Source organism: Gallus gallus, chromosome 3 (assembly GCF_016699485.2).
Source record: "Gallus gallus isolate bGalGal1 chromosome 3, bGalGal1.mat.broiler.GRCg7b, whole genome shotgun sequence".
In the NCBI taxonomy this organism is placed as follows: domain Eukaryota; kingdom Metazoa; phylum Chordata; class Aves; order Galliformes; family Phasianidae; genus Gallus; species Gallus gallus.
Window position 1 is genome coordinate 105,503,181 of NC_052534.1, and position 14,466 is coordinate 105,517,646.

General features: G+C 50.7%; 1 protein-coding gene and 1 long non-coding RNA gene across 3 annotated transcripts in view; one reads left to right on the top strand and one right to left on the bottom strand.

Moving 5' to 3' along the window:
- The first annotated feature begins 1,733 nt into the window (after window positions 1–1,733).
- On the top strand, window positions 1,734–5,345 carry LOC121110418. Of its 2 annotated transcripts, XR_006938904.1 has the most exons (3): window positions 2,437–2,496; window positions 2,641–2,781; window positions 4,776–5,345. It is a non-coding gene; the product is annotated as an uncharacterized LOC121110418 (long non-coding RNA). The 2 variants fall into 2 exon arrangements; XR_005858630.2 differs by having other exon boundaries at window positions 1,734–2,781.
- Window positions 5,346–6,443: 1,098 nt separating this feature from the next.
- The window catches only part of ELP3 (elongator acetyltransferase complex subunit 3), an 83,354-nt gene continuing 75,331 nt past the window's right edge, over window positions 6,444–14,466 (bottom strand). Inside the window, exon 15 of the mRNA NM_001039293.2 lies at window positions 6,444–6,909. Within this exon, the coding sequence (NP_001034382.1) occupies window positions 6,833–6,909 (77 nt within the window). The 3' untranslated portion in view covers window positions 6,444–6,832. The remainder of the gene's footprint in view (window positions 6,910–14,466) is intronic.

Sequence of the window (14,466 nt, forward strand, 5' to 3'; positions counted from 1 at the left end):
AGTGGGTGCTCAGCACCCTGCTCATGTGCTTTGGTGCTGTTGTTTTTTCCCTAGGTCAGAGCACAGATGCCGGTGACTAAGGACGTGCCACCATTTGTCATCTGCAGTCAATCTCTCTTGAAGAAAAAAGAATGGAGGGGAATGCGGAGCTGTGATTCAGCTTTGTGTTTCAGGAGAACAGGCAGTGAGGGTGAAGCTTCGTTCTTCTGCTGTGACTGGGAGAAATGGGTGAGTTGTTCCTCATTTTTCTCTCCTGTGACGAGCCTGGTGTGCATCACAGCAAGTTGGTTAGAACAGCCTCTGAATGCCATTTGTCCATCGCAGGCAGCCGCTTAAATGGATTGCTTTGGGTTAAGGATGCTTCAGACTAGTTAACTTTCTTTTTCAGTGGGACAGAAATCACCACTCACAGAGACAGAAGGGATCTAGGGGCTGAATTCGTCAAGGGAAGAATTAAATACTTGCTACTGTCCCAGTCAGGATGAAGTCAGTTTGATGCTATTCTGTTTTTCTCTCAAATTAAGTGCCGCATCCAAATTATTCAGCAGCGGCACCCTCCATTAATCACAAATTCCAGCTCATCTCAGCAGCCAGCAGAAGCAGAAGGTCTTTTTTCTGTGCTTGTTAAATACAGCATAGTAGCTGCTACTATTACAGCTTCTGGGAAGATGCTGGGGAAATAAATGCCCAGGTCTGTTTATCACAGAGAATAATGAAGGCGCTCCGGATGCCTGTCACCGAGCAGTTATCTATGGGCAGCCAACATGCAGATGGGGCAGCTCGAGGGATGCATCATACGAAGAGGGCATGGGAGTGGGCTGGATTAAGTGCCTCATCTCAGCAGGGGCTGCAGATGAGATAAGGAGAGCAGATCTGCCAATCCATGCGTGCGGCTGGGGCAGGAGGGAGCAATGAGCCGGAGCCGATTCTCCAGCATCTGCTGTTGGGATCTGTTTCACAGAGTGCCCATCCCTGCGTGATCCTGATTCATCAGCCAGCAGTGCTGCCTGAGCAGAGGGCTCGGGTGAGCAACTGAATTTCTTTGGGATGGAGAGGTAAGAGTGAAGCATTCAAGCGTGCGTGCAGCGACCCAGGCGTGTGGCGCACAGACTGAACCTGGAAAGATAGTTTTGCAGTGGCTGTTAGCTATGGGCATGTCCTAACCTACCACAGGATCAAAGCCCACCCTTGCTGCTTCATCCATTGGAGGATAAAGGCTATTTCCTACCGAGAAAGCCAGTGTTTGTGGCAGCCTCATCAGGCAGTCGTGCCTTTGGTGCTCAGTTCATGTTCTCTGATAAGCTATGTTGTTCCTCCTCTCTCCTCCCCAACTTTGAATACATTTCTCCTTTGTTCCTCTAAATAGCTGCTGCCTTCTCCTCAAAGGAGCCTGCCTCTGTAGCACACAAAACACAACCAGTGTATTTGCATTCTATTTGCAAAGCATGATACAGCTACTTGCAGCCAAGATGTAAAGACACCCACGTGCCCTGGCTGATGTTGTGCAGGAACATCATCAAGAGTTGGATGTGAAAAGGTAATGAGCCTGCATAGTTCGATCTGTCAGTCCCTGTTGTTCTTTCAGGATTCTTCATACACTCTTAATTGATTTTGCTGAGGCTTTTTGAAGTTGGAAGCAGTGGTTTTCTCCCTTTAAGCTCTCCTTTATTCTCACAGAGCTGCAGGATCAGAGAGTTTAGATTAAATTGGTTTTAAATGGAAACAATGTGTAGTCTGTGGCATTATTCACACCTCCTAGCAGCCCCACTGCCCTGCAAGCCAGGCCAGAGGGAGGTGAGAGCCTCCGTTCGGGCATGTACTGGTGTGGTAGCAATAGGACATGGGTTTAATACCCACAGCCTGTCAATGTTTTCCCTCTTGTATCTTTTAAATCAGTGAAACAGCAGTTTTCCTACTGGGTTTGTGGATGCCTCCTGTAAGCTGAGCTGTGATATGGATTCCAGCCCCATATCACAGGTGATACAGACACCCCATGCTGGGATCAAGACCTGGTTTCGTGCCCTTGCCACCTCCTCCTTAAAACCTCCCCTCATCCCAGCAAACCTAGAGAAGCTGCCAACCCAGACAGCATCAGGATTTACTTCAAGAAAATAAACCCGTGGGAAACAAATTCCTACAACTACTTTGCTACACGCAGTGATGGGGGGGTTTGTGGTCCCAGTGTAAGGGGAGGGGGAAGAATCCCCTACAGATGCTCCTGTAGGAGGATGTGGGACCTCGAATTTCCCCAGCCAGGAGGAGATCTGAGAGGGCTGTGGGAGGCATTGAGCCCTCACAGGGCTGCAGACGGGGCTGGGACCCGGCTCTGGCACCCAAGAAACATCAGTGGGTGCTACAACACTTGCTAGAACTCGCCCTGAGCAAACCCACGCCCCTGAGACAGGCAGCAGTGTCAATAAATCGATGGCAAGCCACTTCCTCCACCTGGGAAAGGGCTCGAGGAGCCCCAGGTCTTTGTGCTGCTGCTTACCTCAGGTCTGGCTTTGTTGTTTTTTTTTTTCAAACCACTTGCTTCCTATTCTCATTAAACAGAGCTGATTGTGACTGCTGGATTTTTTTTTTAAAACCAAGCTCCTTTCTGTCTCCCGCTCCTCTTCACTTAATTTTCTTTCCTTACAGAGTCGTGGCAGATTCCCTGAGCCCCTGGCATGACGGCTTATTGCACCAAAGGCAGGAGGCAGCCCCTCCTGCTGCCACGCCAAGGATGCCAGTGAAGAACAAATCCCACGCTGGCAGGAGAGCATCGCTCCTTGGGCACAGGTCAGGTGCTGCCCTGCATCACTGCTCGTACTGCACTCAGTGCCTGCTGCTTTTAGGGCAGGAGACTTCCCACTGCCTGGTGGCTTTAGGTATTTCTGGGTTAGTTGTCTTTTTTTTTTTTTTCCTATTTGTTTGTTTCCAGTTCACTTTTTTTCTTAATGGATAAAGCTGCTGGGGTTCCAGGAAGCGGCACAGCTAAGTGTGGCTTTGGGTGACCAGCTGGACACAGGAGGTGCCAACTTGAAGCCAAAAATGGATATTCTTCATTTCCCCCCAAGCTGAACAACATTTGTTCTGCTAAATTCATCCCTTTCAAATATAGATGGGCCTGCTGGATGTATAGACTGCGTTTAACGTGAATGACAGCAGAGCAGCTCAGCTGCCTTCCTACGGTCATCTCTTTAGACGTGGTGCTTTGTTTCATAGAGTCACTGAATGGTTGTGTTGGAAGGGACCTTAAAGCCCTTCCAGCCCTAACCCCTGCTGTGGGCTGTGTGCCTCCCACCAGCTCAGGCTGTCCAGGGACCCATCCATAGCCTTGAGCACCTCCAGGGATGAGGAACCTACAGCTCTCTGATGCTGCTGTGCTACTCAAGTTGTGGATGTTCTGTAATAGGTTCTTCATCTTGGCCACCTGAGCCTTGAACATCTCATTGTTTTGGTTGGGTTTTTTTAGGTGGCATCTCCCAGCTGCTCTTACATTTCGTGTTATTCAGGGTGCTATCAGACATCCTGCTCCTGGAGCTGCTCTCTCTCTTTGCATGAAAGGGTTGCTGGATCGCTGTGTTCACCTCATTCCCTGTGCCTCACCTGGCAGATAGCCGGAGGGAGCAGCTGGGGGCAGAAACCACTTCAGCCAAAGCTGCAGGCAGAGAGAATCACAGAATCATAGAATGGCCTGAGTTGAAAAGGACCACAATGATCATCTGGTTTCAACCCCCTGCTATGTGCAGGGTCGCCAACCAGCAGACCAGGCTGCCCAGAGCCACATCCAGCCTGGCCTTGAATGCCTCCAGGGATGGGGCATCCACAGCCTCCTTGGGCAACCTGCTCCAGAGCGTGGGTATTGCACCATGGCAGCCATCAAGACAACCTGCTGCACGCAGCACTGTTCTGGGGATACAGCACGAGGGGTTGTGCAGGTGTACACGCTTCTTTGCTGCAGTGATGGCTCCTCAGGCTGGGGCTGGGAGCAGTTCAGAGCAGCAGGGTGGCTCGGTGTGATGGCAACACAGGGAGAAAGCAGAGGGGCCTGGAGCTGCTGCAGAAACGCAGGCACGTCCCAGCCTGTCCCCGTGCTGCTCATTCAAAGCTCGCTCACAGCAGGGGCAAAAGCTGGGGGCAGCAGGAAAGAAACCCACTGTGCAGCCCTTGTGCAAAGAGGTGCACTTAGCAGGCACTTGTAAAGCGCTCCAGCGCTACCAAGGCAGGGCAGGAGGTAATTTTCAAGCAACGAAGAAAGGCATATAAATAGAAGCAAGAGAAATATTGAAGCTGGCAGGGCCGCTTTGCAGATCAGAAAGCACAGAGCTGCAGTCAGGGAAGCAGTGCGTGCACCCCAGGCCATGATTGCTGCTCCAGCAGCACCATTAACAACTCGCTTTCCTTATGGCTTCTTGCTTGCTTTTCCCATCAGCTGTGATGGGTGCAGGCAGGGAGGTACAGCCCTTCCTGGCGCTTTCCTCTTGGACAGCATCAGCCTGGAAACCCTTCTGCCTGACCCAGGCTGCGATGGGGTGATGAGATTTTGCCCTTCAACATGCAGAAAACCAACTCAGAGCCTCCCCACCCCTGGCTGCCATGCCACAGCTGTGGGAGCAGACACTGCCCTTTGGTTTTACAGGCAAATCCCATTTTCTTGACTTTGCTCCACTTACGGCTGGTTTGCTTAAGCTTCTGTTTGTCTAACCTAATGCTTTTGCCTCTAACTTTGGAGGGAGAGGGAGCTGCAGCCTGTCCACCCCACTCACCTCGATGTGTTTTGTTTCCTCCAGGCATCCCTGCACTCTTACACTGAGTCCCATGCAGAAGGTGCTGTGCTGGGACACCACAGGACGAGGCAGGGCTGCCCACGACAGCCATCTGCAGCGAAGTGTGACCTCTCCCAGCTTTGAAAGCAGTGCTCCCTTTTGCAATCAATTGCAGGATGCAATTAGCTGATTTCTTCCCCCGCTGGAAGGATCTACCTGTTCTGCTGCAGATGCTGCTCAAGCGATGGGAAAGCAAAGCGATGCCATGACCCAACCTTTCAGGGTAGTGCAAAAGATAATGTTTTGGCCGACTCAAAGAATCCTCACTGGGGACACTGTGCCACCCTCGGGTGCTGCTCCCTGCTCTCTGCCTTCTCCCTGTGCACGGAGAGCTCCTCAGCACAGCCATCGTTAAGCACCGGTTTTATTGCACAGCGCTGCTGTCTGCTAGCAAAGACCTGATGTGTTGTTATATCAGTGCATGCTTATTAAATTTACAATTCATAATCAAAATCTTACGACATTGTTTTGCAGGAAAGGCTTCTGTGAGGCTTGCTTCTTTTAATACCAACATAAAGGCTTCAAATGGTGCAATGTGTGTCGAAGCAGCCTTCAATCTCCTCTGGGCCCTCCGGCGGTGAAGCCCACATGACAGGCAGGCAGCAAAGTGCAAATTACGGGTCCCAAACAGCTGCACTTCACCTCAATGTGTGAAATTTGTCACCAGACAGCACTAATGCCTCGGAGGGAATGGCCTGGCTGAAAACATGAGCGCAGACGGCTCTTTGCAATGAGGTCGGTGCCCGCAGCCCCACTGCACTCCCCCAGGCATGTCCTGGCTTTGCCAGAGGGCTGAGCTTTGCTTACCTGGAGACGAAGGCTGGTGGAGCTGAGCACGTCAGTGTGATTCACAATGCACGGCAGCACCAGAACAGCCCCGTTCTGCGGACAACGTTGAGGATTCAGCACAGAAATCGCAGCGCATCCATTTTCATCTCCTGTGCTTTGTGGTGGCAGAAGCTTAACGCGCCCCAGTTACCAGGAGCACCTTTCATCATCTCCTGATGAATTAATCCTGTCCCAAAGCAGCATGGACAGGGGAGGACTCTGGGTGCTGTACACCTTGCCCTGAGCAAGGCTTCTGCCCCTGCTGCCGCACAGCATTCTTGTGCCCAGAGTGCTGAGTTACAGGATGGAGGAACAGAACATTGAGTGTGGAAATGAAGAAGACTCGAGCGAGGCCAACGGAGGCTGGTTACAGCACAGGAATACACCATGTGCAAAGAGAAGAGGGGGACCAGAGGTGCACAGTGACAGGTCACAGGGCAGTGGCACAAGTGCTGAAGTGCCAAACTCCTGTAAGCCATTTGCCTGACCTTTTCACCATACAAAGGGTCAAATACTGAAACAGGGACCCAGATGTTGTAGGCTTTCCAGCACAGAGGTATATAGGCGTTGGCTGGACAGGATGCTGAGCAACCTCACCTGCTTGAACCTGATTTAAGGGAGGCTGGACTGGAGCCTCGGAGACATGAATGTGACTGTGACCCCACAGAGGTTTAGGTTAAGTTTCAATCTCAAATCCTATCACCAGCAAGGTGGGCAGTGGCTTCCAACCCCTCATAGCCTCCCAGAAGGATCAAAGTGCACTGCTTGGGATGGACAAAAAGCAGCCATGGCAGTGTAAATAACTAAGTAGGCACAGAGCAGGAATTCATTTCCGTTGCACCATAACCCACACACTTTCAATGCATATTAAAAGCCCAATGGTAGCACTGTAGAAATAATGGACACTTTTCCCCACTAGGCTGCCTTATATGGCGCCCTTCAGTTCACCTTCCATTCAGTCCCACATTGCAACGCAGGAAAGCCAGCCCTGGATGTGTGTGTGTTGTCCACCACCCCTCATGGAGCAAAGCACACCTCAGGAGAACCGTGCTCCCCATTTGCTGCCACGGGCACAAACAAGTCCTTTGCAGCTGGCAGGCTTTGGTTTTCAGCTTCCAGCCACCACCGTGAGCTTTCCTCCTGGATCAGCCATGTCCTCTCCTTGCAGCAGGTGGGGTGAGGACCTGCTGGCTTCACTGCAGCCTTTTCACCATGTATGGCCCCTCCAGCTCATAGCCTATCTTCCTGTAGTAGTTCCTTGTGCCAACGCCTGTCAGGAGAAAGACAAAGCTTTAATGCAGTGTTTTATCTGCCCTGTCCTCTGCGCTGAGAAAAGCTGCAAGGGAGAGAAGAAGGGAATGGCAGTGAACCACATCTGGGAGCTCAAATGAAAACCGAAGGTGGGCTCCCAGGAGCAGGCAGCCCAGCTGCAGGCACCTCTACCAGGAACTGAAGGGCCCTAGAGCCCGGCAGGCTCTGTCCCAGCGCTCCTAGAAATGAGCTCAGCTCCACTTCAGCTCGACAAGTGGGCTCCGCAGCCGCAATCCAATTTCCTCCTTGAATGGAGGCTCTGTGTGCCTTCTGGTCCTCGTCTTCCTCTCCTAATGAACCCCGCCGCATCCTGCAGCAGGACAGGTCTGTGCCAGCAGCCTCCCCCCTCACCTTATCTAATTACTCACGTATGCAGATATTAGTCATCAGCAGAGGAAGGAGGACTCAGCACCATGGCACTGCTGTCCCTGCAGCTGGTGGGCAGGGATAGGAGGACAGACTCCGCAGCCCTCTCCTCCCCTTCCCCACGGCAGGGGGTGGAACCGGCTGATCTTTGAGGTCCCTTCCACCCTACGCCATTCTATGCCTCTATGATTAATCTCAGAGCCTCCAGCCAGTTCCTGGAAACTGTGGCTCCTGGAAATGGCTCTTCAGGAATGGCCGTGTCCCCATCATGCAGTGCCTGGCGTAACCCCTTCCTGCCTCTGCACCTGCGGCCACCTCACCACCAGGAGCGTGTTGGAGCGCTGTGATGCATCCCCCAATGGACACTGCAGCGCTTACAAGGTGCTTGAGCACCACAGCTCCAGCCAATCCCTCCTCCTGATCCTTACACTGGATGTAAGGAGAAGGATTTTGATGCTAAGAGTGGTGAGGCACTGGCACAGGTTGCCCAAAGAGGTACTGGATGTCCACGCCAAGGTCAGGCTGGATGGGGCTGTGAGCACTGATGGAGCTGTGGGTGTCCCTGTTCAGTGCAGGGAGTGGGATCAGACAGCCCTTAAGGGTCCCTTCCAACTCGAACAGTTCTGTGATTCCTGTCCAGGAGAACCAGGTCTCTGACCTGCAGCAAACCACCACCTGTATCAATACCTTGCCCCCAAATCCCCAAGGCTCATTAGCAGAGACACTGGGATGTGACATACAGATGTTGGCAATAAAACAGCAGAGCCACTCCACCTGCAGCCCAGAACTCAGGCGAAAGGATCAGTGAAATCAAAGCCAAAGAAGAATCCTCTTAGAGCTAAAGACAACGTAGTGATTCCGATTATGGTTCTAAAACCACCTCGATTAGAGTTGGTTAAACAGTCCCCTCCTTTTTTTTCCCTCAAACTCTTGGGAAATGTGTGGATTTTAAAAGAAGGCAGCTGAGGTTGCAGCGGAGCATCGTGTGCTGCCTCCATTAATCTCAGAGCTATTAAGTGGCCCCAGTGAAGTGCCAGCTCGTCCTCGTTTGAGGGCAATGGGTTCGAGCCATTAACAAGACTGATGATGCAGTTGGCAGCCCCGTGCTCCTGGGGTCCCACGCAGTGCTGCCTCGTGAAGCAGCTCTGTCGTCATCAAGCCATGCTCATAGCAAAACTTCTTGCACACAATCACTGTCCTTCAGCTGAACTATAGAATGGTTGGGTTCGAAGGGACCTTACATCCCACCCAACCCCATTGTGGGCAGGACTGCCACCTACCACATCAGGCTGCCCAGGACCCCATCCAACCTGGACCTGGGCACCTCCAGGGGCATCCACAGCTTCAGAAAGATGGAAAGGAGCAGGCAGGAGGTGCCTCAATAAGATCTTGGGGGCATCCCGATAGCTCCAGCACTGCAGGAACATTTTCAGGGCAAGAAGCTTTTTTTGCAGGGAAAAACTCTCATGAAGATATCCCAAGAAGCAGCCATTGGGTTCAAGTACAGAAGTGTGGAAGCCAAGCACCTGGGATTATGACCACTGGACCATCAGTTCCTAACAGAGCTAGGAATTCAACGCGTGGGTGCAAAAAAAAAACAGGGAGAGAAAGGCAGCGATGTGCTGCTTACAGGGCAGAGCCCATCCATGAGGCTCCATCCTGCTGCAGCATCGGGATCTGCATTTGGAAGGGGGAAGGCAGGCAGGTGGGAGGTACGGGCTGCTGCACAAAGACTTCTTGGAGTCCAACCTGGCACGGCAGGAGCAGAGCAGCAGATGGGATCCCTTGGTGCTCAGCCCATGCATCTGCACTGTGCTGACTTTTGGTCCCCCGGCTCCTCTTCCCCATTGCATGCTTGGTTTGAAGCTGGGCAAAGCACCGTGCATTCAGACCTCTGTGTCTGGGCTGGATCTGCCTCTGGAGCACAGCTTGTGGCTTAGTTTTCTCTGAAAGGAACTGTGCTGAAATGCAGCAAGAGCCCTGTGAAGCAAAATGATGCGCAGCAATTGAGGATGAGCTCAGGATTCACTTCAGCTGCTCAGAACCCAAACAGCAACAGACCCAGCCTACAGAATTCACCGGGATGCCAGCAATACAAAGGCACGTCTCTGTAGTCAGAGAATATCAGGAAATCACAGCCAGGGTGAAGGAAGGATGTTTTACAATCAGTGTGACACAACTGGGAAAGGAACGGGGTGTTGAAATGTGGAATTTAAAGCAGGCTGACAGCCAGCAGCCACGCTGCCTTCATCCACGGGAGAAGGAGAACTCAGAAGGCACTGCCAAATGGAATACAAGATCCGTGGGGCACGAATGACTGCCCATAGATCATGAAGAAGTCATCTCCATTGTGAGATTATCACAACTTTGTATGAATGCAAAGCCCAAACAATAGACAAAGGAGCAGGGCTACACTACTGGCTTCTGTCAGGACAGCATCAGTGTACAAGGAGTAAGAGAATGAGAGCTATTAAACTAACATGCCATCTCGTCTGCTCACAAGTCACAACAGGGTAAGGGCTGGAGAAGCAATCCACAATGTCCAACAATACTGAAAGGAAGGCACCAGTTCTCTTCCCATTCATAGCATCATCACAGAATAACTTGGGTTGGAAGGGACCTCAAAGATCGTCCAGTTCCAACCCTCCTGCTGCGGGCAGGGTTGCCAGCCACTAAATCAGGCAGCAGCTCGGGCCCCATCCAACCTGGCCCTGAACACCCCCAGGGATACCTTGCTGCTCTGATTTACAGCACGTGTACCTACAGCTCAAAGTCACACACCAGTGAGAAGCAGCATCATTCCACAAGTACCACAAAAGAAATAACACACAGGAATGGAAGAGTACAGCCAGAAGCTGTCACAAGAAGCTTTTTGACTTTCAAAGCCATCATCAGTTGCTTTTAAAATGGGCCTCTGAATGTTAAACACAGAATCATACTGTAGAATCACAGAATAGCCTGGGTTGAAAAGGACCACAATGATCATCGAGTTTCAACCCCCTGCTATGTGCAGGGTCGCCAACCAGCAGACCAGGCTGCCCAGAGCCACATCCAGCCTGGCCTTGAATGCCTCCAGGGATGGGGCATCCACAGCCTCCTTGGGCAAAGCATTCCACACCAGACTTAGCAGTGAGTTCAGTTTGAACAATCTGGGAGCACAGGGGCTCGGATCACACCTGCTGGGCAGAACCCACGGCCAGCTGAGGCTTTTTGGAAGCATCCTTCGCCGCAATCTTTGATGATACATCCTCTGGCACCGCCTGCCTGTTCATTTCATAGCCCTTTGCTTTCTCCTTTTGGTGGTGGATAAATAATGGTGAAGCCTACTGATGAAACCCCCAAATCTTTTTACTGTAACATTTAAACAGCAAACTGAAATTAAAAACAAACCCACAAACAGAGGACGGTGGAAGGTGACTGCGGTGTCAGGGTTAAACATTTCTGGCCCTGAAGGAGGATGGAGGAAATCAGCTTTCACTGCCCACATGTAGCCCCCTGCCCGTGACCTTTCTACGCAAAGCCAATAAATACACCCTTCTGACTCAGCTCTGCCACACAGAAATATTGCAGTGCAGCACCAGAGCCCGAGTATCCTCAAAGATTCCTTCACCATGGCTCACTGGGCACAGAACTAAGTGAAAATGAGATTGTTTTCAGGCTCATTAAAGAGCTACTAATAGTTCATAAAATTTCCATAGCAGAGACTTACCGAGGCACACGAGAGAATTATCCCTACACAGGCCTCCACATCTTTTGGCAACCACTGAAATCCATCCCGAAGCACTGTGGTCAGGGCATGCAGCGTCTCACAGCTTCCTTCCCCCTTGATCCATATCTTAGAAGCAGTTACTGAAGCCCTGCGTGCCTGGCAGCACGAACCCCCATCAGCTGAACCTTCCAAATTGCCTCCAACCACCCATGTGCCAACTGCAGTTCTGCTGGCAGTGAGAGCTCTGCCAAGTTTTATGGGACTCACTGCCTCGCTTTATGCTTTGCTTTGGGAAGAGAGAGCCCCAGGCTCACTGCATGGGCACCCAAATTGCTGTAGGATCTCTGCTGGGTAGGGACATAATGGCATCCAAATTGCTGTAGAATCTCAGTTGGGTAGGAACATCGTGGCACCCGAATCACTGTAGGATCTCTGTTGGGTAGGGACATCGTGGCACCTGAATTGGCTGTAGGATCTCAGTTGGGAAGGGACATCGTAGCACCTGAATCGTGTATGGTCTCAGTTGGGTAGGGACATCACGGCACCTGAATCGTGTATGGTTTCAGTTGGGTAGGGACATCACGGCACCTGAATCATGTATGGTCTCAGGTGGGTAGGGACATCACGGCACCCGAATTGCTGTAGGATCTCTGTTGGGTAGAGACATTATGGCACCTGAATTGGCTGTAGGTTCTCTGTTGGGTAGGGTTGTCCTTCAAGGGTTCTGAGCAAAGGATTATTGGTTCCTGCAGGCAATGAGGCAGGAAATGGTACTTGCTGAAGTGTCATGAACTTTATCCAGACTAGCAGCAAATCCCAAGCCAGCCTCTGGGATTTGGGGCAGCCAAGGCTCTGAGAATCTCCTTTGTTCTCCAGGCATATCTCCCGTGATCAGACTGATGCTGCCAGAGCATGAGGGGCATTCAAAGGCCATCATTCGGGGATCACAAGGCTCACATTTTGGAACTCTTAAGACACGTGGTTGGGTGACTTGGAGAGTGACATGGGTGGTGTGCAAGCCAACACAACTCCCTTCTTCCCTGTGGCCATTGGTGGAGACTCAGGATTGTTTCTAAGAGAGAAGTTTTAGGTTTTTCTTCATAGTTCTTGCCTCAAACTCCACCAAATCCAGGAAGAAACTTGGCTGGCTATAAGAAAATGCCTCATTGTGAAATCTGCTGCTGTTCAGTCTTGACTTCAAAGCACAGCCAGCATTTAATGGCACTTGGCAGCCGCCCAGTGACCATCCAGATCCCAGCAAAGGGACTTCCTCACATCGGTAGGACCTATTTAAATGAGGAAGGGCCCAACCCATGGTTTCAAATACCTTGCAGAAGGGAAAGATGAGATGAGAGAGCTTTTTCTTCTCTCTTGAGTACTGGATGCTAACCAAGAAAACCACATCGCAATTCCAAAATGATACATGAGTTAAGAATGCACAGAACATCCATCCATGACCTCTGATCAGTTTGCTTTGGCATTTACAGTTTTCTCAGTGTTGGATTTTTATCTTCAGGGAAAACACGAGGCCGCCTCATGTGAATGGCTACCAACCAACCACCGCGAATGGGAACAATGGAGAAAAAGCAAAGGATGTGAGATAACCACGCCTTACCAGCACCAAGGAAATGGAAAAAAACCAACATCGTGAACATCGCTGAGGAAACCTGAGCACATCAAAGCAATCAGAAACATCCATTTAAGAAGCCAATGAACAATCCTTACATCAATCCCCGCAGCAAAGATATATTTTTTCAGATTAGACAACTGGCAACTTATTTCTCAAAAGCTCCTAACGATCTAGGAGATAAAAACCTCTGGGAATTACAAGTAGGGGGGTTTGGAAATGTTACCCAGCATCTCACAAATGTGATACTCTCCATTTTCAGATTAACATAGAGAGGAAGCACAGTTGTGCTCACTTCTTTTAGAACAGCGGATTCTATTGAGAACTATGGAGAACTACTAATGCTCTGGCAGCCATTGGAAAACACGCTCTGAGAAATGCAAAGGGAAGATAGGAAGAGCTCTGAAGCGCTCTCCTGCAGAGCCATCCTTCCCATATATTTCAGCAGTCTCTGGAGGGACCCAGCACAGGATGGGAGAGTTCAGCACTTCGTGACCTCCTCCTGCCGCAGCAACCACAAAGAGCTAATTAGCGTCGCAGTTAGACTTGTGATTTAGATACATCTTTATGTACTTACATGATTATGCAAAGCACTTCGTAATCCTTTCTCTAGTCAGGGCTAAGTGATTAACAGCACCAAACCCGCTAGCAGCAATTGTCCCCAGCCTGTGTTTAGTGCATGTGCTGCTGTTTTGGGGGCCTGGAGGAGAAACCCACACCAGAAAGCCTCTATTTCTTCTATCAAATGAGAGTCTCGCTTCCTTCCCGCACAGATTGCTTCCCAGCATTGTTAAATTGCTGTTTTCACAACACCTCTGCCTAGCAGGGAGGTACTGTCATCGCCATGTCCCACAAGAAGAGCCGAGATCCCAGGCAGATGGGTAATTTGTCTGACATCTCAAATCACGGCTGCGATAAAAAGCGTTTTGAAGCCCGGGGTCTCCCTTCATCAGCTCCCCAACTCACTGCTCTGCTACAGAATGCTTTCAGATTGGAGATGAGATTATTCCTGAAGGCACAACCCAAAGCCCTGAGCACTCCCTGTCTCCCCCGCAGCCACATTCAGCTTCTGCCAGGAGAGCCCACGTCAGAAGGAGCGCTGCGGATCTGACGCAAATGCAAAGAGATCAGCCCCCTTCTGACAAAGCTCCAGCTCGTGGTCAGCCCTCCTGCTCGATAAACAGAACTGATGGGAGAAACACCTCCAGGTAACAAACAGGCAGACCTCTGTTCTCCCCTTTGCAGCCTGCTCCTCATGCACCACACCTTTCATTTAATGGAAGCCAATTTACCTCTACAATACCTTCACCTGGTCTAGGACCTGGCCAATTTGAAAAGCTCTCTCCTTTTGCATCCCCTGGATCCCTGTATTTAACTCCTGGAGGGACAACAGGGGCTGCAGCAAGGAGCCTGACAACCCTGCATGCCCAAGTGTTTGCAAGGTGCAAACACAGGAGTGCTGCTCTGGAAGGGCCTTTTGGTATCTCGATGGAATAACTCAGTGAACTGCTTATTAAGTTTTAGCAAAGCAAAGTGTCGCATCAACATCCTTATTTCTAATGGGTTTCTTCAAAACTTTTTAATGTTCACCTTTAAACCACGAAAGAGCAGTTCTTCTGAAGTATTTTTGGTCTCACGTTTAACTAGCGTTAAAGGTTTCCCTGGGATCAGCTACCTACTCAACCCGTAGGTCTTAGGGTGTTCTTCTGAAAGCTGAGGTGGAGGGGCACATGCTGGATGAGATGAAAGCCTTCCATTTAGGCAGGATCCTTATCTGCTTTGCATTCCACATCTCTGTGGGAAGACCCTGAGGA